Source organism: Amblyraja radiata, chromosome 43 (assembly GCF_010909765.2).
Source record: "Amblyraja radiata isolate CabotCenter1 chromosome 43, sAmbRad1.1.pri, whole genome shotgun sequence".
Classification (NCBI taxonomy): Eukaryota; Metazoa; Chordata; class Chondrichthyes; order Rajiformes; family Rajidae; genus Amblyraja; species Amblyraja radiata.
The window spans coordinates 11,467,978-11,489,957 of NC_045998.1; the positions used below are offsets into that span (position 1 = coordinate 11,467,978).

The 21,980-nt window shown below is 50.8% G+C and overlaps 1 protein-coding gene and 1 long non-coding RNA gene across 3 annotated transcripts in view; both read right to left on the reverse strand.

Annotated features, from left to right (window-relative positions):
• Nucleotides 1-3,163: 3,163 nt before the first annotated feature.
• On the reverse strand, nt 3,164-18,000 carry rangrf (RAN guanine nucleotide release factor). Of its 2 annotated transcripts, none has more exons than XM_033014666.1 (6): nt 17,843-18,000; nt 14,335-14,417; nt 11,654-11,770; nt 6,249-6,411; nt 4,993-5,087; nt 3,164-3,478 (listed from the first exon to the last, which is right to left on the reverse strand). In XM_033014666.1, the coding sequence occupies exons 2-6, from the start codon at nt 14,415-14,417 to the stop codon at nt 3,340-3,342; spliced, it is 597 nt and encodes a 198-aa protein (XP_032870557.1). In that variant the 5' UTR covers nt 17,843-18,000; the 3' UTR covers nt 3,164-3,339. The 2 variants fall into 2 exon arrangements, with proteins under 2 accessions (XP_032870557.1, XP_032870556.1); XM_033014665.1 differs by having other exon boundaries at nt 14,335-14,420.
• A 3,314-nt stretch (nt 18,001-21,314) lies between these two features.
• The window catches only part of LOC116967985, a 20,993-nt gene continuing 20,327 nt past the window's right edge, over nt 21,315-21,980 (reverse strand). The window contains exon 3 of the long non-coding RNA XR_004410377.1: nt 21,315-21,326. This is a non-coding gene — a long non-coding RNA (uncharacterized LOC116967985). The remainder of the gene's footprint in view (nt 21,327-21,980) is intronic.

A 21,980-nucleotide genomic window follows, 5' to 3' on the forward strand; every position in this document is an offset into this window, starting at 1 on the left:
TTCTAGAGAGTATAAACCAAGTCTATCCAGTCTTTCTTCATAAGACAGTCCTGACATCCCAGGAATCAGTCTGGTGAACCTTCTCTGCACTCCCACTATGGCAATAATGTCCTTCCTCAGATTTGGAGACCAAAACTGTACGCAATACTCCAGGTGTGGTCTCACCAAGACCCTGTACAACTGCAGTAGAACCTCCCTGCTCCTATACTCAAATCCTTTTGCTATGAAAGCTAACATACCATTCGCTTTCTTCACTGCCTGCTGCACCTGCATGCCCACTTTCAATGACTGGTGTACCATGACACCCAGGTCTCGCTGCATCTCCCCTTTTCCTATGTCGGTAGCGAGCTCGTAAGAGGCCGTAGATGTTTTGTAGCGGCTCGTAATGCCAGCCGTTGGAACTCGGGGCATCAGGTAAGTTGGGACATGTTGAAAAATGTCCACGAGTTTAAAAAAATAGCCCCGAGTACCTACGAACAGCTGTTACCGTAATTCTCCGAGTTCGAATCAAGGGGAAAACTCGGGAGAGTCTGTGAGTAAACTTGGGAAGGTGGGACAGGGGCTTAAGTGCACAGGTCGTTTAAACTGAATGTAATGGGCAGACAACTGACCTCTGCTGCCAAAATCATCACCATCCCGTTACTTTGTCCTCTTGAATGTAAAGCCCACGGCTCATGAATGTATTGTAGAATTTTAATATATAAAAATAAGTTTAGCTTCGAAATATTAAACATTTATCTTTTTCAGAACTTGTGGTATGGATTTTTTTTAAAGAGCATTAATTCTTTCCACTGTCACATAGAACATGGAACATGGAGAGAAGGCAGGTACAGGATACTGAGTTGGATGATCAGCTATGATCATATTGAATGGCGAATGGTGCAGGCTCGAAGGGGCAGGAAACATGTTCCCGATGTTGGGGGAGTCCTTAGGAATAAGAATAAGGGGTACGCCATTTAGAACGGAGACGAGGAAACACTTTTTCACACAGAGAGTGGTGAGTCTGTGGAATTCTCTGCCTGTGGAGGCCGGTCCTCTGGATACTTTCAAGAGAAAGTTAGATTGGGCTCTTAAAGATAGCGGAGTCAGGGGATATGGGGAGAAGGCAGGAACGGGGTACTGATTGGGGATGATCAGCCATGATCACATTGAATGGCGGTGCTGGCTCGAAGGGCCGAATGGCCTACTCCTGCACCTGTTGTCTATTGAATGTATCCGATACATGCAGCACCGAGCGCCCCGCTGTTTTTTAAATTTTTTTTAACCAAATATAATTGAATCAATTATTACAATAATATTTACAGCAGAAAATAAATCAAAAACCACCATAGTACAAGTCAGACAAATCTATTAAATGACCCACTAGACAACTGATATCACCATCCTCATTGGAGATGTATTCCACCCCCCACGGTCCCGGATATCCCCCAGGGTGCCCGCGGACAGTGCCAAGTCCCTGTCTAACGCCACCCTGCCTGGCACGGACCTAACCCCGAACAAGGGGCAGGATGGGATCCTTAACAAGGCTTGTAACATATTCAATCTTCAGCATTCAAGATTTGTTGTACCATGGTGCTGGGTTTGTTGGCATTATCTTGTACAGTATAGCGTGACTGGGATTGACCGGTAGTTCTGGCGCCCAACTGGGTTTCCACGCACGGGTAGAGCTGCTGCCTCGCTGCGCCGGAGACCCGGGTTCAAGCCCTACCTCGGGCGCGGAGTTTGCACGTCCTCCCCGTGACCGCCTGGGTTTCCTCCCACGCTCCAAAGACGTGCGCGTTTGCCGGTTAATTGTCCCGCTAAAATCCCCCAGTGAGTTGCTTTGTGCCCTTACTTGGTCCATCCACACACAGAGGGTGCGTGGGTGCGTGGAACAAGCTGCCCGAGGCAGGTACGGTAGCAAGGTTTATGTGGCACATCGTCAGAGACCCGGGTTCAATCCCCACCTCGTGTGCTGTCTCTATGGAGTTTGCATGTTCTCCCCGTGACCTGCGTGGGTTTTCTCCGGGTGCTCCGGTTTCCTCCCACACTCCAATGCCGTACAGGTTTGTAGATTAATTGGCTTTGTTAAAGATTGTAAATGACCCCTAGTGTGTAGGATTGCGTTGCTAGAGTGCGGGGATCGCTGGTTAGAGCAGACTCGGTAGGCCCAAAGGCCTGTTTCTGCACTGTATCTCTAAACTAAACATTTAGACAGGTACATGCTGGCTCAAAGGGCCGAATGGCCTACTCCTGCACCTGTTGTCTATTGTCTACATGGATAGGACAGGTTTAGAGAGATATGACCAAAGGCAGGCAGGTGGGACTAGTGTGGGCAAGTTGGGCCGAAGGGCCCGTTTCCACGCTATGAGTGGATTTGGCAAACTTCACGAAGGAGTTTAAAGCTGGCAAAGCGAGGAAGATGGAAGATTCATTGTTCATTTTATATTTGAGATCGGCTGATTCTACCGTTTGTAGAGGGCGAATGGTGTGTAGAATTGAATTAAAGATGAGCTGTGATCTCACCGAACAGCAGCGGCCTCGATGGGCCGAAGGTCCTCCTTCTCGTCTCTTGCATCCGTAGAATCTGGTCAGTTCCGGAAAAGAATAAACGCGGGGGGGGGGGGGGGGAGGGTAGATTCCGCCAAGACTCTCACGGGGTTTCGGTGAAGATAGACACAGAATGCTGGAGTTACTTGTCGGGACAGGCAGCATCTCTGGAGAGAAGGAATGGGCGACGATTCGGGTCGAGGCCCTTCTTCAGACTGAGTCAGGGGAGAGATGGGGAAGGGCAAGGTGTGAAAACGACAGATCAAAGCAGACGATGATCAAGGAAATGTAGAAAGGGTTCATTGTTGGGCTGAGGGGGAAGGTGACAACGAGGCGTGCAGACAGTAAAATGAATCAGGAGGAAGGTGGAACTAGGGTGGGGAAGAGACGGAGAGAGAGAGAAAGCAAGGGTTACTTGAAGTTAGAGAAGTCAATGTTAAATACCGCTGAGATCTCGACCCGAAACCTCACCCATTCCTTCTCTCCAGAGATGCTGCCTGTCCCGCTGAGTTACTCCACCGTTTTATGTCCACCTTAGTCTGAAAAAGGGTCTCGACCCGAAATGTCACCTATGCCTTCTCCATAGATGCTGCCTGACTCACTGAGTTTCTCCAGCATTTTTGTCCACCTTCGATTTTCCAGCATCTTCAGTTCCTTCTTAATCACCTATTCCTTTGCTCCAGAGATGTTGCTGCACCCAGTGAGTTACCCCAGCATCTTCAGTGTAAACCAGTGTCTGCAGTTCCTTCCTCCACCGCTTCAGTCTCGACGGGCCGGGCTCTGGTTCTGGCCTCCGGAGCGTGAGGGGGTTCAGGAGAAGACGGCGGGGTCGAGGAGGCAGAGGGAGCGGACGGCAGCGCGGAACTGCTCCGGGGTCCAGCACGGGGCCGCTCCCGACGACGAGGCCCCCGACTGGGACGGCTCCAATCCCACGCTGCTGCTGTGTGGGCTGGTGGAGAGTGAATGATACTTTATTAATGTATAGTATATACACTTGTATGTATTAACGGTGCCTCAGGAAGGCCGTCAGCATTCACAAAGACTCCTCACACCCTTGCACCCAGTTTCGAACTTCTACCAGACGTTACAAGGCCTTCTACACCCGCACCTCCAGACTATGGAATAGCTTCATCCCCAGAGCTAAAGCTGCTCTGAACCGGCCCTGATGAGTGCCCCCCCCCCAATGAACTGTCTCCCTCGGATGGTCACTTCACACATCGACACGGCACAGACCTATTTGCACTTTATACTGTTTTACCGCTTTAAAAACAATCTTGTTTCTCTGGTTGTCTAAATTTGTAGTTAATTAAGTCATGACATCGGATGGAAGCTGCGTTGTACCAAATCTCATTGTACCTCTGTGTAATTACAATTACATATATTATTATTATTGTAAATGAATGGATGGTATTTTATTATACTTTTATATAGGTGGTATTTAACATTGACTTTGAGGGAGGGGGGGAGAGAGGGGGGAGAGAGAGAGGGGCGAGAGAGTGGGGGAGAGAGAGGAGGAGAGAGAGAGAGAGAGGGGGGGAGAGAGAGAGAGGGGGGGGGGAGAGAGAGAGAGAGAGAGGGGTGGGAGAGGGAGAGAGGGAGGGGAGAGAGAGAGGGGGAGGAGAGAGAGAAGGGGGGAGAGAGAGAGGGGTGGAGAGAGAGAGGGGGGAGAGAGAGAGAGGGGGGGAGAGAGAGAAGGGGGGAGAGAGAGGGGGGGAGAGAGAGGGGGGGGAGAGAGAGAGGGGGGGAGAGAGAAGAGGGGGGGAGAGAGAGAGGGGGGAGAGAGAGGGGAGGAGAGAGAGAGGGGGGAGAGAGAGAGGGGAGAGAGAGAGGGGAGAGAGAGAGGGAGAGAGAGGGGGAGAGAGAGGGGGAGAGAGAGGGGGAGAGAGAGGGGAAGAGAGAGGGGGGAGAGAGAGGGGGCTAGAGGGAGGAGAGAGAGGGGGTGAGAGAGGAGGGTTAGAGAGGGGGGAGAGAGAGGGGGGAGAGAGAGGGGAGCGAGTGGGTGTGGAGGGGAGAGTGGGCATGGAAAGATGATAAACACGGGCCTTACAGTGGGACAAGACGTTAAGACCACACCTGGAGTACAGCGTGCAGTTTTGATCTCCGCGCTGTTGGATGGATGAGATTAAACTGGATAAGAATCAAGAACCAGGGGATAGTTTTATGGTGGGGGGGGGGGGGGGAGGGACATAGGTTTAAGGTGAAGGGGAAAAGATTCATTAGAAACCTGAGGGCCAACCTTTTCCACACTAAGGGTGGTGGGTGCATGGAACGAGCTGCCAGAGGAGATCGTTGTGGCAGGTATTATAACAACACTTAAGAGATATTTGGACAGGAACGGTTTTGAGAGACGTGGGCCAAATGCGGGTAGGTGGGACGAAGGGAAGTGTCGATGGGGCATCCTGGTGACCATGGGCAAGTCGGGCCTGTCTCCAAGTGTGGTGTCTTCCATGGCGACAAACATACCTGATCATTGTTGGATCATTGAAGGTGACGAGGATGTCTGTGGTGTACTGTGGGAGTCTGAAGAGGGCCAGGTGTATATTCACTGTGTTTTTAGCCTGCAAGAGAGAAAGCAAATGAGAGTCATAGAGTGACACAGCACGGAAACAGGCCCTTCGGCCCAACTTGCCCATGCTGACCAACAGGCCCCATCTACACCAGTCATAGAGTGACACAGCGCGGAAACAGGCCCTTCGGCCCAACTTGCCCATGCTGACCAACATGCCCCATCTACACCAGTCATAGAGTGACACAGCATGGAAACAGGCCCTTCGGCCCAACTTGCCCACCCCGCCCAACAGGCCCCATCTACACCAGTCATAGAGTGACACAGCATGGAAACAGGCCCTTCGGCCCAACTTGCTGCACGCCCCATCTACACCAGTCAGTGATACAGAGTGGAAACGGGCCCTTTCGCCCAAACTGTCCACACTGACCAACATGGCTCAAAGGGCCGAATGGCCTACTCCTGCACCTATTGTCATGCCCCATCTACACCAGTCACAGAGTGATACAGTGCGGAAACAGGCCCTTCGGCCCAACTTGCCCACACTGACCAACATGCCCCATCTACACCTGCCCGAAACGTCACCTCTTCCTTTGCTCCATAGATGCTGCCTCGCCCGCTGAGTTTCTCTAGCATTTTTGTCTCCCTTCCTTATCTCTGTGTCTCCCCCTTTACCCTCCCCTGACTCTCAGTCCAAAGAAGGGTCTCGACCCGAAACGCCACCCATTCCTTCTTTCCAGAGATGCTGCCTGTCCCTCTGAGTTACTCCAGCGTTTTGTGCCTATCAAAGATTCATCTCCTCCTTACTAGATACAAATTTTACCTTTGAAGTGTTGTTTATTGTAGCGGGCACTTAAGCATTTTCTTTCTTCCCAATGGTCTTATAACAATTATAAATCATGGCTCTCGGAGAGACACAGAAGACTAAACACAGCCCAATTCCATTTCAGATAAGCAAATGCCCCGTTACCCTTTCGACCTAATTTTATTGTTTTACGACTGCCATTTGTGCTTTGTCAACAAAGAACAGAGTAGACTGCAGTAAGTGGAGCATGGAACTGCAGGTGCTGGTTTAAATCAAAGATAGTCACAAAGTGCTGGAGTAACTCAGCGGGACGGGCAGCATCTCTGGAGAGAAGGAATGGGTGACATATCGGGTCCAGACCCTTCTTCAGACTGCTGTCTTCTTGAGGCGGTGCCATTTATTACTGACCTGCTCATTGAACTTGGCCACGTGCTGCCTCCCGGAGAGGAACCAGACACTGCTCAGCTCCCGCAACGCCATCTGATCCCTGCCCACGGGCTCCACGCTCAGCACCTCCGTTCCTGCCTCTCCCAGGGCCCCATTAATGGCGGTGACGTCCTCAAAATGGTACCTGTCGATGCAAAGAGGCCCTGAATCCAAGACTCACCCACTTGTTCTTTTTTTAGATAATAGAAAATAGAAAAACATGTGATGTATGGTGTGTGAAAAAGAAAAAGGAAGAGAGAGAGAAAGTGAGGAGAAAAAAAAAAAATAGAAGACAAAAAAAGGAGAGAGAGAGAAAGAGTAGAAAATAGGAGATAGGTATTTATATTCTTGACCAGCTTTCACCCAGTCCTGAAACAATTGTTTTTTACGATTTTGTTGCACCATATGCTTCCAGGAAGTCGATAAATGGAGCCCAACTCGTTAAGAATTGGTCTGGTTTATCTATTAGGAGGAATCGCATTTCTTCAAGATGTGCTGTGTCCAACATATTTATAATCCACATTTTAAGCGTTGCTATGGGTGTATTTTTCCAAAATTTTATACGTTTTCTTGCCATTATTAACCCACAATTTAAAAATGAATTTTGAAATGTGTTTCATTTATTCCCGTCTCCCGTTACTCCAAGTATAATCGTTTCAGTGTTGGGCCTCCATTTTTATCTTGAATAAGACTCACCCACTTGTGACTCTCAGTGTGTAAACAGGCCTTTCTGCCCAACTTGCCCACACCGGCCAAGCATGTCCCAGCTACACATAGTCCCACCTGCCCGCGTTTGGCCCATATCCCTCCAAACCCGTCCTATCCATGTACCTGTCTAACTGTTTCATAAACGTTGGGATAGTCCCTGCCTGTGGTGGCGCAGCGGTAGAGTTGCTGACTTACAGCGTCGGAGACCCGGGTTCGATCCTGACTGCACGGAGTTTGCACGTTCTCCCGTGACCTGCGCGGGTTTTCTCCGAGATCTTCAGTTTCCTCCCACACTCCAAAGACGTGCAGGTTTGTAGATGAATTGGCTCGATATAATTGTAAATTGTCCCTAGTGTGCGTAGGATAGTGTTAATGTGTGGGGATCGCTGGTCGGTGCCGACCCGGTGGGTCGAAGGGCCTGTTTCCATGTTGTATCTCTAAATTAAACTTAACTAAAGTACCCCCTCTGGCAGCTTGTTCCATACACCTACCATACAAAGTTATCCCTCAGGTTCCTATTAAATCTTTTCCCCTTCACCTTAAATGTATGTCCTCTGGTCCTCGATTCCCCAACTCTGGGCAAGAGACTCTGTGCGAGTACCCGATCTATTCCTCTAATGATTTTGTACACCTCTATTTATTTTTTATTTAGCGAATGCAAAGTCCTTTAGCCAAGCAGTTGCCTCTTGATCTGCTGTATGAAGGGTGACAAGTCCTCCTTTGGGTCTTTGTTGAGGGCATGCTTCAATGATGTGTTGCCTTGTTTGCTGCTCTCCACAAGCACACCGTGGGGTTGGGCTGCTGCCCCATTTGTGAAGGCTGGCCAAGCAGGGGCCATGTCCAGTCCTGAATCTATTCAGCGTCGTCCACTGCTTCCTTGGGAGGTTGGTGCCAGGGACCGGTAGGGTGGGGTCTGACACCAGATGTTTATTTGGGACGTCCTTGGACTCCCATTCCTTTTTCCAAGCTGACTGGATGGTGAAATCAGCTGGTGGTGGGTTCTTCCAAATTGGTGGTCTAGATGGAAGTCGAGCAGTGGGTGGGTTGAAGATGTCCATGTGAATTGGCAGGTGAGGGGAGTGTTTGGTCTTTTGGAGCACCCTTTGAGTGAGGACTACTCGCCGGATGTGCGGAGGGGCTATGTTGGATAGGACAGGGAGCCAGGGGAGTGGTGTTGAGCGGATTGTTCCTGTGATGATCCTCATTGTTGAGTTCAATTGGGTGTCCACATGGTGTGTGTGGGATGACCTGGACCAAACAGGGGCACAATATTCGGCTGAAGAAAATGCAAGGGCTAGTGCTGAAATGTTCAGTGTGCGGGCTTTGAGCCAGCAAGCTTACTGAGGAGATTGTTTCTGGACTTCACCTTAGCTGCTGTTCTTTTGAGATGTTCCTTGAAGGATAGGGTCCTGTCAAGGGTCACTCCGAGGTAGGTTGAAGTGGGGGCATTCTTCAGTTTGGTCCTGCTCAGATAGATGTTTGGTTCTCTTGTGGCTTCTGCATTATGGAGGTGGAACACACTGGAGACCGTTTTTTCTGGGCTTGGTTTTAGGCGCCAGGTTTTGCAGTACTCGTCCAGTTTAGCAAGGTCTTCATTGAGCACCTGTTCCAATGTACCAAAATCTGGTGCTTGGAAGGCCAAACAGATGTCATCTGCATAGATGAAGTTGCGGGATTTGGTGGTGGGTAGGTCATTTGTGTAAAGGTTGAACAAGGTTGGGGCTAAAACTGACCCTTGCGGGAGCCCATTCTTCAGCATTCTCCATGCACTCTTGTTCTGTCCAAGGTGAACTCTGAACCTGCGGTTGGAGAGCAGAGATTTGATGCTTTCTGATGCCCAGGCAGGGAGTGCTTTGGTGAGTTTTAGGAGGAGGCCTTTGTGCCACACAGTGTCATAGGCTGCGGTGAGATCAAGGAACACTGCCCCGGTCTTCAGTTTGTTCTCGAAGCCGTTTTCAATGCAGGTGGTTAGGGCCAGAACTTGTTCTCCTGTGCTGCGGTCCTTGTGGAAACCTGTCTGATCCACACTGAGAATCTCTTCTACTCCTGGAGATAGACGTTGTAGTATAAGGCGTTCTAAGATTTTGAGTGGGACGCAGAGTAATAATAATAATAATGGATGGGATTTATATAGCGCCTTTCTAATACTCAAGGCGCTTTACATCGCATTATTCATTCACTCCTCAGTCACACTCGGGGGTGGTAAGCTACTTCTGTAGCCACAGCTGCCCTGGGGCAGACTGACGGAAGCGTGGCTGCCAATCTGCGCCTACGGCCCCTCCGACCACCACCAATCACTCACACACATTCACACACATTCACACACAGGCAAAGATGGGTGAAGTGTCTTGCCCAAGGACACAACAACAGTATGCACTCCAAGCGGGATTCGAACCGGCTACCTTCTGGTTGCCAGCCGAACACTTAGCCCATTGTGCCATCTGTCGTCCCAAGAGTAGAGAGATTGGGCCGCTCAACACCACTCCCCTGGCTCTATAAGATCGCCCCTCATCCTCCTGCGCTCCAAGGAATAGAGTCCCAGCCTGCTCAACCTCTCCCTGTAGGTCAGGCCCCTCGGGTTCTGGCAACATCCTTGTAAATCATCTCTGTACCCTTGTCTGAGACACTTTACATAGTTTGCTTGTTTGGTTTAGAGAAACAGCGCGGAAACAGGCCCTTCGGCCCACCGAGTCCCCGGCGACCCATGTACTGTAACTACCCTACACGCACTTGGGACAATATTACCTAAAGCCAATTAACCTACAAACCTGTATGTCTTTGGAATGTGAGAGGAAACCGGAGCACCCGGAGAGAACCCACGCTGGCCTTGGTAACTTAGGCTATGCAAAACAAAGCATATCACTGGAACAATAAAGTATTCATTCATTCATACGGTAGGCTGAGGCTGTGCTAGATCTACCACTTGCCAACTCCCTTTCCCGTTCCCCACACTGACCTTCCTGCCCTGGGCCTCCTCCGTTGTCAGAGTAAGGCCACACACAAACCAGAGGAACAACACCTTGTGGGTAGCGGGTAGGGGTCGGCACGGTGGCGCAGCGGGTGGAGCTGCTGCCTCACAGCTCCAGAGACCCGGGTTCCATCCCGACTACGGGTGCTGTCTGTACGGAGTTTGCACGTTCTCCCCGTGACCTGCGTGGGTTTTCTCCAGGTACTCCGGTTTCCTCCCACACTCCGAAGACGTATAAGTTTGTAGGTCAATTGGCTTGGTGTAAATGGAAAGAAAATTGTCCCTAGTGTGTGCGAGGATCGCTGATCAGCGCGGAATCGGTGGGCTGAAGGGCCTGTTTCTACACTGTATCTCTAAACTAAACTAAGCATACAACCTAATGGTATCAACATTGAATTCTCCAATTTTAGGTCACCTCTCAAATGTGCCCCCTCAGTTTACTGCTTAATGGAGTTAGCTTCAATTTTAAAACGGTAGCATGCATTGCCATTCCTACACTGACCTTTCTGTCCTGAGCCTCCTCCACTGGCAGAGAGAGCCCACACAGCAACGGGAGGAACGCCACTCCATATTCCGCTTAAGTATGAACGATGAATTCTCCAATTTTAGGGGACTCACCTACAAACAGCCCCCTCCCCATTTTATCCCAAGACACCCCGCTTTCTTTCACCCCCCACACCCCTCGTCTGTACCCAGGCTGACCCCTCCCATCGGTTTCTCCCCTCTCCCCCACCACCCGCATCCCTTCCTCACAGCGCCAGAGATGCAGGTTCGATCCTGATCACCGGCGTTGTGTAACTGTGTGGAGGCAATTGAGGAAATTCAGAGTGTCTCAGAGGATCCTCCAGTGCTTCTACTCAGCGGCTGTGGAAAACATCTTGTCCGGAAATATTACAATCTGGTTTGGGAACTGCTCTGCCCAGGACAAGAAGGCTCTGCAGAGAGTAGTGCGTTCGGCCGAACGCACTATGGGAACTTCACTCGCCCCCCTGCAGGAACTATACATCAGCAGGTGCAACTCCAGAGCAAATAAAATCATGGGAGACCCCTTCCACCCCTGCAACGGACTATTCCAGCTGCTACGGTCAGGCAAACGCCTCCGTTGCCATGCGGTGAGAACGGAGAGGTTGAGAAGGAGTTTCTTCCCAGAGGCCATTGGTAAACTCCTATCTCACCAGGGACTAACTTTTACTGAACCACTCTACTGCTGTTTTTAAAAGTGCTGTTTTTTCCCTTTTTCCTTCCGCCCACAATATTTAATATGGAAAAGAATATGTGATTCTGATCCATCCTGTTTGTAGTTTGTTTGGTTGTCTGTTTGTTTGTCTTTTTGCACAAAGTCCGCGAGCATTGCCACTTTTCCATTTCACTGCACGTCTCGTATGTGTGTGTGACGAATAAACTTGACTTGAGTTTGCACGTTCTCTCCGTGGCCGTGTGGGTTTTCTCCGGGTGCTCTGGTTTCCACCCACACCAGACGTGCAGGTTTCTAGGCTAATTGGCTTGTGTGTGTGTGTGTGTGTGGGATAGTGCTAGTGTGCGGGGATCGCTGGTCGGCGCGGACTCGGTGGAACGAAGGGCCTGTTTCCGCGCTGCATCTCCTCAGACGCTTGGACCGCGTTCGATCCTGCCTAGGGGTGTTGTTTATGTGTGGAGTTCGCACGTTCTCCCCGTGACTGAGTGGGTTTGCTCTCTTTGGAGGGGACGGTACCTGGCTGCGTCCACGTCAGGCACCTGCCTCTGGTACTCCAGCAGCTCCACGATGATGCTCTGGTCCGTAGCACTGTGCATAAACACCTCCTGGTTGTCTGGGATCTCCCGGATATCACTGCGGAGCAACAGGGAACATGGAAAATCAGGAGACAAAAGCAACCCTACACCATGGAATCTTCACCTAACCACAAAGCACTAAACTCCACAACTTACAACAGTTAAACTTATCATGCCCAGCCACTCTAATCCCATTAGTGAATGAGGGTTTCGGCCCGAAATGTCGTCTAAAAATGCTGGAGAAACTCAGCGGGTGAGGCAGCATCTATGGAGCGAAGGAATAGGTGACGTTTCGGGTCAAGACCCGAAACGTCACCTATTCCTTTGCTCCATAGATGCTGCCTCACCCGCTGAGTTTCTCCAGCATTTTTGTCTACCTTCGATTTTCCAGCATCTGCAGTTCCTTCTTGAACGCTAATTCCAATTGAATTATTAAGCCTTGCTATTTATTAGAGCCAAAATAGCAATTATCAGTGAACTATTTTAGCAATTATGGGAACATATTTTAGCAATCATAGCATTAAATAGAAATTGCAGCAATGTTTATTGGAGGTCTGTATCTGTTCATAGGTACATAAGTGATAGGAGCAGAATTAAGCCATTCGGCCCATCTAGTCTACTCCGCCATTCAATCAGGGCTGATCTATCTTTCCCTCTCAACCCCATTCTCCTGATGTCCGTACTAATCAAGAATCTATCTATCTCTGCCTTAAAAATATCCATTGACTTGGCCTCCGCAGCCGTCTGCAATGAATTCCGCAGATTCACCACTCTCCGGGTAAAGAAATTCCTCCTCATCTCCTTCCTAAAAGTATGTCTTTTTATTCTGAGGCTGTGACCTCTGGTCCTAGACTCTCCCACTAGTGTAAATATCCTCTCCACACCCACTCGGTCCAGGCCTTTCACGATTCGTCGTTTCAATGAAGTTGCCTCCCTCTTCCTTCAAACCCGCCTTCCGAGCCTTTGCGATTAATTTATGGGAAAGAATTCAAGTGGCGGTCAACATGTTTGTTAAACCTGGCGATCGTATCCGATTCCATCACCTCCTCTGGCATCAATCACTCTGTGTAAAACATGTGCCCTCAGATCACCTTGTAAATCTAGGGGCACGGTGCTGCCATGGTAGAGTTGCTGCCTCACAGCGCCAGAGACCCGGGTTCCATCCTGACTACGGGCGCTGTCCGTACGGAGTTTGTACGTTCTCCTCGTGACCTGCGTGGCTTTTCTCCGGATGATCCAGTTTCCTCCCACACTCAAACGACGAACAAGTTTGTAGGTTAATTGGCTTCCTTAAAATTGTAAGTGTGTGTGTGTGTTAGTGTACAGTGCGATCATGGTCTCCGCGGACTCAGTGGGCCCAACGCCCTGTTTCCATACTGTGTCTCTAGAGTCTAAATTTAGTGTGTAGATTAGTGCTAGTATATGGGGAAATCGCTAGTCGGCACGGACTTGATGGGTCGAAGGGCCTTTTTCCACACTGTGTCAACTAGAGCAGTTCTGACCTGCTCTGTAACTCATTGGAGACCCTCGGACTATGTTCAATCAGACTTTACTGGACTATCTTGCACTAAACATTATGATCTTTATCCCGAAGACGGACACGAAATGCTGGGGTAACTCAGCGGGACAGGCAACATTTCTGGAGAGAAGGAATGGGTGACGTTTCAGTCTGAAGAAGGGTCTCGACCCGAAACGTCACCCATTCCTTCTCTCCAGAGATGCTGCCTGTCCCGTTGAGTTAATCCAGCATTTCGTGTCTATCTCCGGTTTAAAGCGGCATCTGCAGTTTCTTCCTATACACAACCTTTATCATGCATCTGTAAATCGTGGACCGCTTGACTATAATCATGTATAGTCTTTCCGCTGACTGGACAGCACGCAACAAAAAAGGCTTTCACTGTACCTTGGTACACGTGACACTAAACTAAACTAAAACAAAAGAAACTTGAAATTGCAAATGCTGGTTAATATACAAAAAAAACATAAAGTGCTGGAGTAACTCAACAGATCAGGCAGCATCTCTGGAGAACATGGGTAGGTGAACTTTTGGGTCGAGACTTAGTGTATGAAGAAGGGGCTCGATCTGAAACATCGCCTATCCATGTTCTCTTTGCTGCTTGAAGTTTAGTTTAGTGTAGAGATACAGCGCGGATACAGGCCCTTCAGCCCACCAAGTCCACGCCGACTAACGATCCCCGCACATTAACACTATCCTACACATACTATGGACAATTAACCTACATACCAGTACGTCTTTGGAGTGTGGGAGGAACCGAAGATCTCTGAGAAAACCCACCTCGGTCACGGGGAGAACGTACAAACTCTGTACAGACAGCACCCGTAGTCAGGGTTGAACCCGGGTCTCCGGCGCTGCAAGCGATGTAAGGCAGCAATTCTACCGCTGCGCCACCTGAAGTGTCCTCAGCATTTTCCCTGCGGGGACACGCAAAGTAAAATCAAATTGGCTGAAGTTGTGGTCATTGGTGCCCTGAAACGTGACCACGCCACAATCTTCATGGATGCTGCCCGACCCACTGAGTTACTCCAGCACGTTGGGTCTTTTAGTGGGTGAACCAGTGTTTAACTTGCCCCCCTCCCCCAACAGGATTGTGTTGCACTTACCTGACATCGATGGAATGTGGGGGGAGAGTGACGGAGAAGGCGCCCCCAAACAGTGAGCGAGTGTGGGTCCCGTCAGTCGCCATCATCTGGAACAAGGAACATAGAACAGTTCAGTGTAGGAAGGAATTACACATGCTGTAGACGCAACAAGCTGGAGTAACTCAGCGGGTCAGGCAGCATCTCTGGAGAGGAGGAATGGGTGACATATCAGGTCTGAAGAAAGGTCTCGACCCGAAACGTCGCCCATTCCTTCTCTCCACAGATGCTGCCTGTCCCGCTGAGTTACTCCAGTATTTTGTGTCAATAGAACAGTGCAACATGGGGTCAGGTCCTTTGGCCCACAATGTGGCGCAGCTGGTGCCTCACAGTGCCAGCGATCCGGGTTCGATCCTCACCTCGGGTGCTGTACCAAGCTACTTGCAAAAAAAACTTTTCACTGTACCTTGGTACATGTGACAATGAACTACATTGAACAGCACTGACACTGTCCCTCACTGGGGAACAGGCTGCACTGGCAGTCACAGACCCTGCCCCCCCCCCCCCCCCCCCCGTCTCCAGCGGCCAGGCTGACACAGCACTGGCCTGCATAGAGTGGATGTGGAGAGGATGTTTCCGCTAGTGGGAGAGTCTAGGACCAGAGGGCACAGCCTCAGAATTAAAGGACGTTCCTTTAGGAAGGAGATGAGGACGGTCGCGGTGAAGTTGCTGCCTCTCAGCAAAATGCAGCGCCGGAGACCCTAGTTCGACCCCGATTATGGGTGCTGTCTGTACGGAGTTTGCACGTTCTCCCCGTGACCTGTGTGGGTTTTCTCCGAGATCTCCGGTTTCCTCCCGCACTCTAAAGACGCGCAGGTTTGTAGGTTAAATCGGCGTGGTGTAAATGTAAAAATTGTCCGGTATAAAAATGTCCAATTTCCAGTATAGTCCCAGGTGGACTCTGCGGAAGGTACAAGGAGTTTGTTTAAGGAAGAACTGCAGATTTGTCTAACTGGAAAAAGCGCAGGTAGACACAAAATGCTGGAGAAACTCAGCGGGTGAGGCAGCATCTACGGAGCGAAGGAAATAGGGGTCTAGAGGAATTTCTTTAGCCAGAGGGTGGTGAATCTGTGGAATTCTTTGCCAGTCGGCTGTGGAGGCCATAAGTCAGTGGATATTTTTAAGGCAGAGATAGATAGATTGTTGATTAGTGCGGGTGTCAGGGTTATGGGGAGAAGGCAGGAGAATGGTGTTTGTAGGGAGAGACAGATTTATTTATTAGATTCTTTATTTCGAACAGAATAAAAGAATAAAAAGCAAGTGAGAAACAGCATACAAAAAACAACAAGAATATTTATAAAGTGTCATAAACAATATCTATAAATAAATGAAATCGTATGTGTCCGAAAAGGGGCAGGAAGAAGCCAAAGCTTATTAATTCCCACCCCTTATTCAACTGCTTGTAATTATCGTATACACATTCAGCAGCTATATGTACACCATATGTACACCAGCAGCTATATGTACACCAGCAGCTATATGTACACCAGCAGCTATATGTACACCAGCAGCTATATGTACACCAGCAGCTATACGTACACCAGCAGCTATATGTACACCAGCAGCTATATGTACACCAGCAGCTATATGTACACCAGCAGCTATATGTACACCATATGTACACCAGCAGCTATATGTACACCATATGTACACCACCAGCTATATGTACACCATATGTACCCCAGCAGCTATATGTACACCATATGTACACCAGCAGCTATATGTACAGCATATGTACACCAGCAGCTATATGTACACCATATGTACACCAGCAGCTATATGTACAGCATATGTACACCAGCAGCTATATGTACAGCATATGTACACCAGCAGCTATATGTACACCATATGTACACCAGCAGCTATATGTACAGCATATGTACACCAGCAGCTATATGTACAGCATATGACTTCGGGAGAGGAATGGAGAGCAGGGGAGAGACAAGACTTTGCCTTCCATCACAGTGAGGAGATTCACTGTGATGGATGTTTGTGTAAATTGTGTTGGGTGTGTGTCTTGGTTCTTTTCTTGTATGGCTGCAGAAACCAAATTTCGTTTGAACCTTATGTGAGGTTCAAATGACAAATCAATAGTATTGTATTGTATTGCATATGTACACCAGCAGCTATATGTACAGCATATGTACACCAGCAGCTATATGTACACCAGCAGCTATATGTACAGCATATGTACACCAGCAGCTATATGTACACCATATGTACACCTGCAGCTATATGTAGGTATGTTGCAAAGCCTACCTGAAGAGTCGTTGAAAATCTGCTGCTGCGGGTGTGCGCGATTTTGGCGCCGTTTAGAGGGGGGCGGGTTTAAAACGCGATTTTCTCTAGGCTGTTCAAATCGAAGATGTTCAGCCTAGTTAATTATTAACGAAAAATCGCTGGAAGACCCCGTCGCAAAAGCTATTATTAGTTTTAAAGGCCTCGTATAATAGTTATAGTAGTTTAAAAATCAATCTCTAAACCCGCGACCGTCAGCAACCGCAGGGTCTCATAAAGCAAATATCTGAAGTTAGGCTGTATATTTTTACATTAAAAAGGGCTTCTAAAGATCCCTTTATACAAAGTTTAATATTGCGAGTAGCTCATTTTGGGCCCATTATATCCCGCAGTATTTTTCTCGGCATTTGGGGCACAAATCTACCGCAATGTGAACGTTCTAAACCAGCGCGTTCCACAGGGACCCACTAGAAAGCTGATTTAAATGGGCATTTATTTACAGCAATTGAACACTGAATTCCTTCCATTTGATCTATAAATTAATGTAAATGAGATTTAAAAATCATGTTTTATTGTGAATTATTTGTGAATATTATTTCGACATTTAGGCTATTTAAAAATGTTAATCATTTATTAAGAAATGGATAGATGTTTAGATCTAGTAATTGAAGTCTGAAATTAGCTACAATTAGGTAACTAACTAATTATATGCTTTAATTTCAGGTCATCCAAGTAAGATTATTTTATATTTGTTTCAGAATGCTTCAATCTATGATAACTGAAAATTTCATTCAGTTCTCTTAATTTTTAAGAAAGTTATGGGCTTTTGACTGTCCACGATCACAGCTTTTTTGTTATGTCCATAGAAAATCAATAGGGAACAAGATGCTCATTTCCCAGTATGAAAATGGCCATAACTTTTTAAATACTTGAGATATGAAAGTGAATTAGGTGTCAGATTAAACTTATTTTTATGCTTTATCTGATGGGATAAATTACAGACTTGATTTTTAAAATCTCAAAATTTTGTAACATTGCTACTATATGTACACCAGCAGCTATATGTACAGCATATGTACACCAGCAGCTATATGTATGTACAGCATATGTACACCTGCGAGGGGGGGGAGGAGGGGGGAGTGAGGGGGGGGGTGAGGGGGGGGGTGAGGGGGGAGTGAGGGGGGAGTGAGGGGGGAGTGAGGGGGGGGTGAGGGGGGAGAGGGCGCTCCATTACCTGACGGTCTCTGGGCTTTCTCGCCCCCTCGCTCCGACTCCGGTCGGTCTGTCTGTTGTCGTCGTCGCCGGAAATGGCCGAGTGCCGCCGGAAATGGCCGAGTGCCGCCGGAAATACACGAGGCCCGGCTCGGATCGGCTCGGACCGCAGCGACGATGAGCGCAAGATGGATGTCAAGCAGCATCTGATCTCTGGAGAGCAGGAATGGAGTGTGGGGCATCGTCGGTGTAGACCAGCATCCGCAGTTACTTTAATGCACAATGTGTAACCTGTTGCGGTTTTGTTTACATCCCCCCCCGGTGTGGGATTCATATTAATATTTAACATGCGATGATCGTTTGCTGACATTGCCGGCGCGGTGCATGGCGGTAGTTGGAGTCCGTGTTGCGACGTCGCTCACTCACGCCGGGTGTTGTAGGCCGCACCGCAGGGCACGCCGGGAGTTGTAGGCGTCGCCACAGGGCACGCCGGGAGTTGTAGGCCGTGTCCGTGTAGCTGGCTCCATGGTGACGTGTGGTGCAAAAGCATGCCGGTAGTTGTAGGCGCTATAGCGTGGAACGCCGGGAGTTGTAGTCCGTGTGGCTGGTTCCATGGTGACGTATGGGGCGCAGTGTAAGCCGGTAGTTGTAGGCGATTATAGTGCAGCACGCCGGTAGTTGTAGTCCATCGTCGGGAAGTCCAGGGGGGCGCTAGAGCGTGTAAGCCATGGAGCGTGGCATGCCGGTAGTTGTAGGCGCTATAGCGTGGAACGCCGGGAGTTGTAGTCCGTGTCCGTGTGGCAGGCTCCATGGTGACGTGCGGTGCAAAAGCATGCTGGTAGTTGTAGGCGATGATAGCGTGGCACGCCGGTAGTTGTAGTTGTCTGTCGGGAAGTCGAGGGGGGGGGGGCATGGGCTGGAGCGTGGCATGCCGGTAGTTGTAGGCACCATAGCGTAGCATGCCGGTAGTTGTAGTCCTTGTGAGCAGTCTCTGTGACGAGGGGACATGTGGCGCGGTGCATGCCGGTAGTTATAGGCCAGGAAGCGTCGCACGCCTCGAGTTGTAGTCTAGTGCGCAGTCTCCGCGGCGCGGTGCATACCGGTAGTTGTAGGCGGTGTCGCAACGCACGCCGGGAGTTGTAGTCAGCGTTCGCGGTGTCCATGGCGACGGCGGAGACCGGCGGGCGGTTGCGGCCTTGAGCCGCCGTGTCCATGGCGACAGTGGAGCCCTTGAGCCGCCGTGTCCGTGTCCATGGCGACAGTGGAGGCCCTTGAGCCGCCGTGTCCATGGCGACAGTGGAGGCCCCGTGTCCATGGCGACAGTGCTTGAGCCGCCGTGTCCGTGTCCATGGCGACAGTGAAGGCCCTTGAGCCGCCGTGTCCGTGTCCATGGCGACAGTGAAGGCCCTTGAGCCGCCGTGTCCATGGCGACAGTGCTTGAGCCGCCGTGTCCGTGTCCATGGCGACAGTGGAGGCCCCGTGTCCATGGCGACAGTGGAGCCCTTGTGCCGCCGTGTCCGTGTCCATGGCGACAGTGGAGGCCCCGTGTCCATGGCGACAGTGGAGGCCCTTGTGCCGCCGTGTCCATGGCGACAGTGAAGGCCCCGTGTCCATGGCGACAGTGGAGGCCCCGTGTCCATGGCGACAGTGGAGCCCTTGAGCCGCCGTGTCCGTGTCCATGGCGACAGTGGAGCCCTTGAGCCGCCGTGTCCGTGTCCATGGCGACAGTGGAGGCCCTTGAGCCGCCGTGTCCGTGTCCATGGCGACAGTGCTTGAGCCGCCGTGTCCATGGCGACAGTGGAGGCCCTTGAGCCGGGGAAGCCGCGGTGCCCGACATGGCGGATCCCGGGATGGGGGATACGGCCGCCATTCTGCACTCGCGCTTCTACACGCCCAGCGAGGTGGCGGCGCACAACACGGTGGCCGACCTGTGGGTGTCCTACCTGGGCAGGGTGCACGACCTCACCCCGCTCGTCCAGGAGCACCAAGGTAGGGGGGAGGGAGGGAGCGCCGCGGGGGGGAGGGGGGGACACTGAGGGAGCGCCGCGGGGGGGAGGGGGGGACACTGAGGGAGCGCCGCGGGGGGGAGGGGGGGGGACACTGAGGGAGCGCCGCGGGGGGGAGGGGGACACTGAGGGAGCGCCGCGGGGGGGAGGGGGGGACACTGAGGGAGCGCCGCGGGGGGGACACTGAGGGAGCGCCGCGGGGGGGGGAGGGGGGGGACACTGAGGGAGCGCCGCGGGGGGGAGGGGGGGACACTGAGGGAGCGCCGCGGGGGGGAGGGGGGGACACTGAGGGAGCGCCGCGGGGGGGGAGGGGTGACCCTACTGGAGGGTCTAAGTGAGGGATTATGAAAAATAGGTTGAAGAGACCATTAGAATGGATAATGAAGACCCGGGACAGCAGTAAGGATAATTGAACAAGTAGAATGGATAAGGGAGAGCCAGTGGATGTGGTGTATCTGGACTTTCCAAAAGCCATTGACAAGGTCCCACACAAGAGTTTAGTGGGCATAATTAGAGCACATGGCATTGGGGGTTGGGTATTGACATGGATAGAGAACTGGTTGGCAGACAGGAAGCAAAGAGTAGGAATTAACAGGTCCTTTTCAGAATGGCAGGCAGTGACGAGTGGGGTGCCACAAGGTTTGGTGCCGGGACCACAGTGATTTGCAATATATATATTAACGATTTAGACGAAGGAATTAAATGTCACATCTCCATGTTTGACACAAAGCTGGGTGGCAGTGTGAGCTGAGAGGAAGCTGCTATGAGGCTGCAAGATGACTTGGATAGAATTAGAATTAGAATTTCCTTTATTGTCATTCAGACCTTACGGTCTGAACGAAATTTCGTGCCTGCAGTCATACATACAATAATAAACAACAATAAACACAAATTAACATCCACCACAGTGAGTCCTCCAAGCACCTCCTCACTGTGGTGGAGGCAAAAATCTTAGGGCTGCAGTCTCTTCCCTCCTCTTCTCCCTCTGCGCTGAGGCGATTCCCCACCGGGCGATGGCACAAACAGCCCCGCGGCTCACCGAACCCCGCAAACGGGCCGGCTCAAACACCGCGGCCCGGGGTGGTCGAAGCTGCCGCCCTCCAGTCCCGCGGCTGAACCCCGCGGTTGGGTGAGTGGGCAGATGCAGTATAATGTGGATAAATGTGAGGTTATCCACTTTGGTGGCAAGAACAGGAAGGCAGATTATTATCTGAATGGTGTCAGATTAGGAAAAGGGGAGGTGCAACGAGACCTGGATGTGCTTGTACACCAGTCACTGAAAGTCTCTTCCATACCCCGCAACACTGCGCTCTCTCTCCCCATCCCCCGCACTCGCAACAAGGGCAGAGTCCCCCTAGTCCTCACCTTTCACCCCACCAGCCGTCACATACAACAAATAATCCTCCGTCATTTTAGCCACCTCCAACGTGACCCCACCACTCGCCACATCTTCCCATCTCCCCCCATGTCTGCCTTCCGCAAAGACCGCTCCCTCCGCAACTCCCTTGTCAATTCTTCCCTCCCCTCACGTACTACCCCCTCCCCGGGCACTTTCCGTTGCAACCGCAAGAAAATGCAACACCTGTCCGTTTACCTCCCCCCTCGACTCCATTCAAGGACCCAAGCAGTCATTCCAGTTGCGACAAAGGTTCACCTGTATCTCCTCCAACCTCATCTACTGCATCCGCTGCTCTAGATGTCAGCTGACCTACATCGGTGAGACTAAGCGGAGGTTGGGCGATCGTTTCGCCGAATACCTCCGCTCGGTCCGCAAGAACCTACCTGACCTCCCGGTGGCTCAGCACTTCAACTCCCCCTCCCATTCCCAATCCGACCTCTCTGTCCTGGGTCTCCTCCATTGCCAGAGTGAGCAACACCGGAAATTGGAGGAACAGCACCTCATATTCCGCTTGGGGAGTCTGCATCCTGCGGGCATGAACATTGAATTCTCCCAATTTTGTTAGCCCTTGCTGTCTCCTCCCCTTCCTCAGCCCTCGGGCTGTCTCCTCCCATCCCCCAGCCCTCGGGCTCCTCCTCCTCCTTTTTCCTTCCTTCTCCCCGCCACCCCCTATCAGTCTGAAGAAGGGTTTCGGCCCGAAACGTTGCCTATTTCCTTCGCTCCATAGATGGCTGCTGCACCTGCTGAGTTTCTCC

Bases quoted from the DNA above. Each gene is read 5' to 3' on its own strand.
- rangrf (XM_033014665.1), bottom strand. From the start codon at position 14,420: ATGATGGCGACTGACGGGACCCACACTCGCTCACTGTTTGGGGGCGCC. The intron at 5,088-6,248 runs GTCAGTAATAAA...TCTCTCTTGCAG, and splicing joins TGGCCAAGTTCAATGAGCAG to GCTAAAAACACAGTGAATAT. The intron at 3,479-4,992 runs GTATGTTTGTCG...ACTCTCCACCAG, and splicing joins AATGATCCAACAATGATCAG to CCCACACAGCAGCAGCGTGG.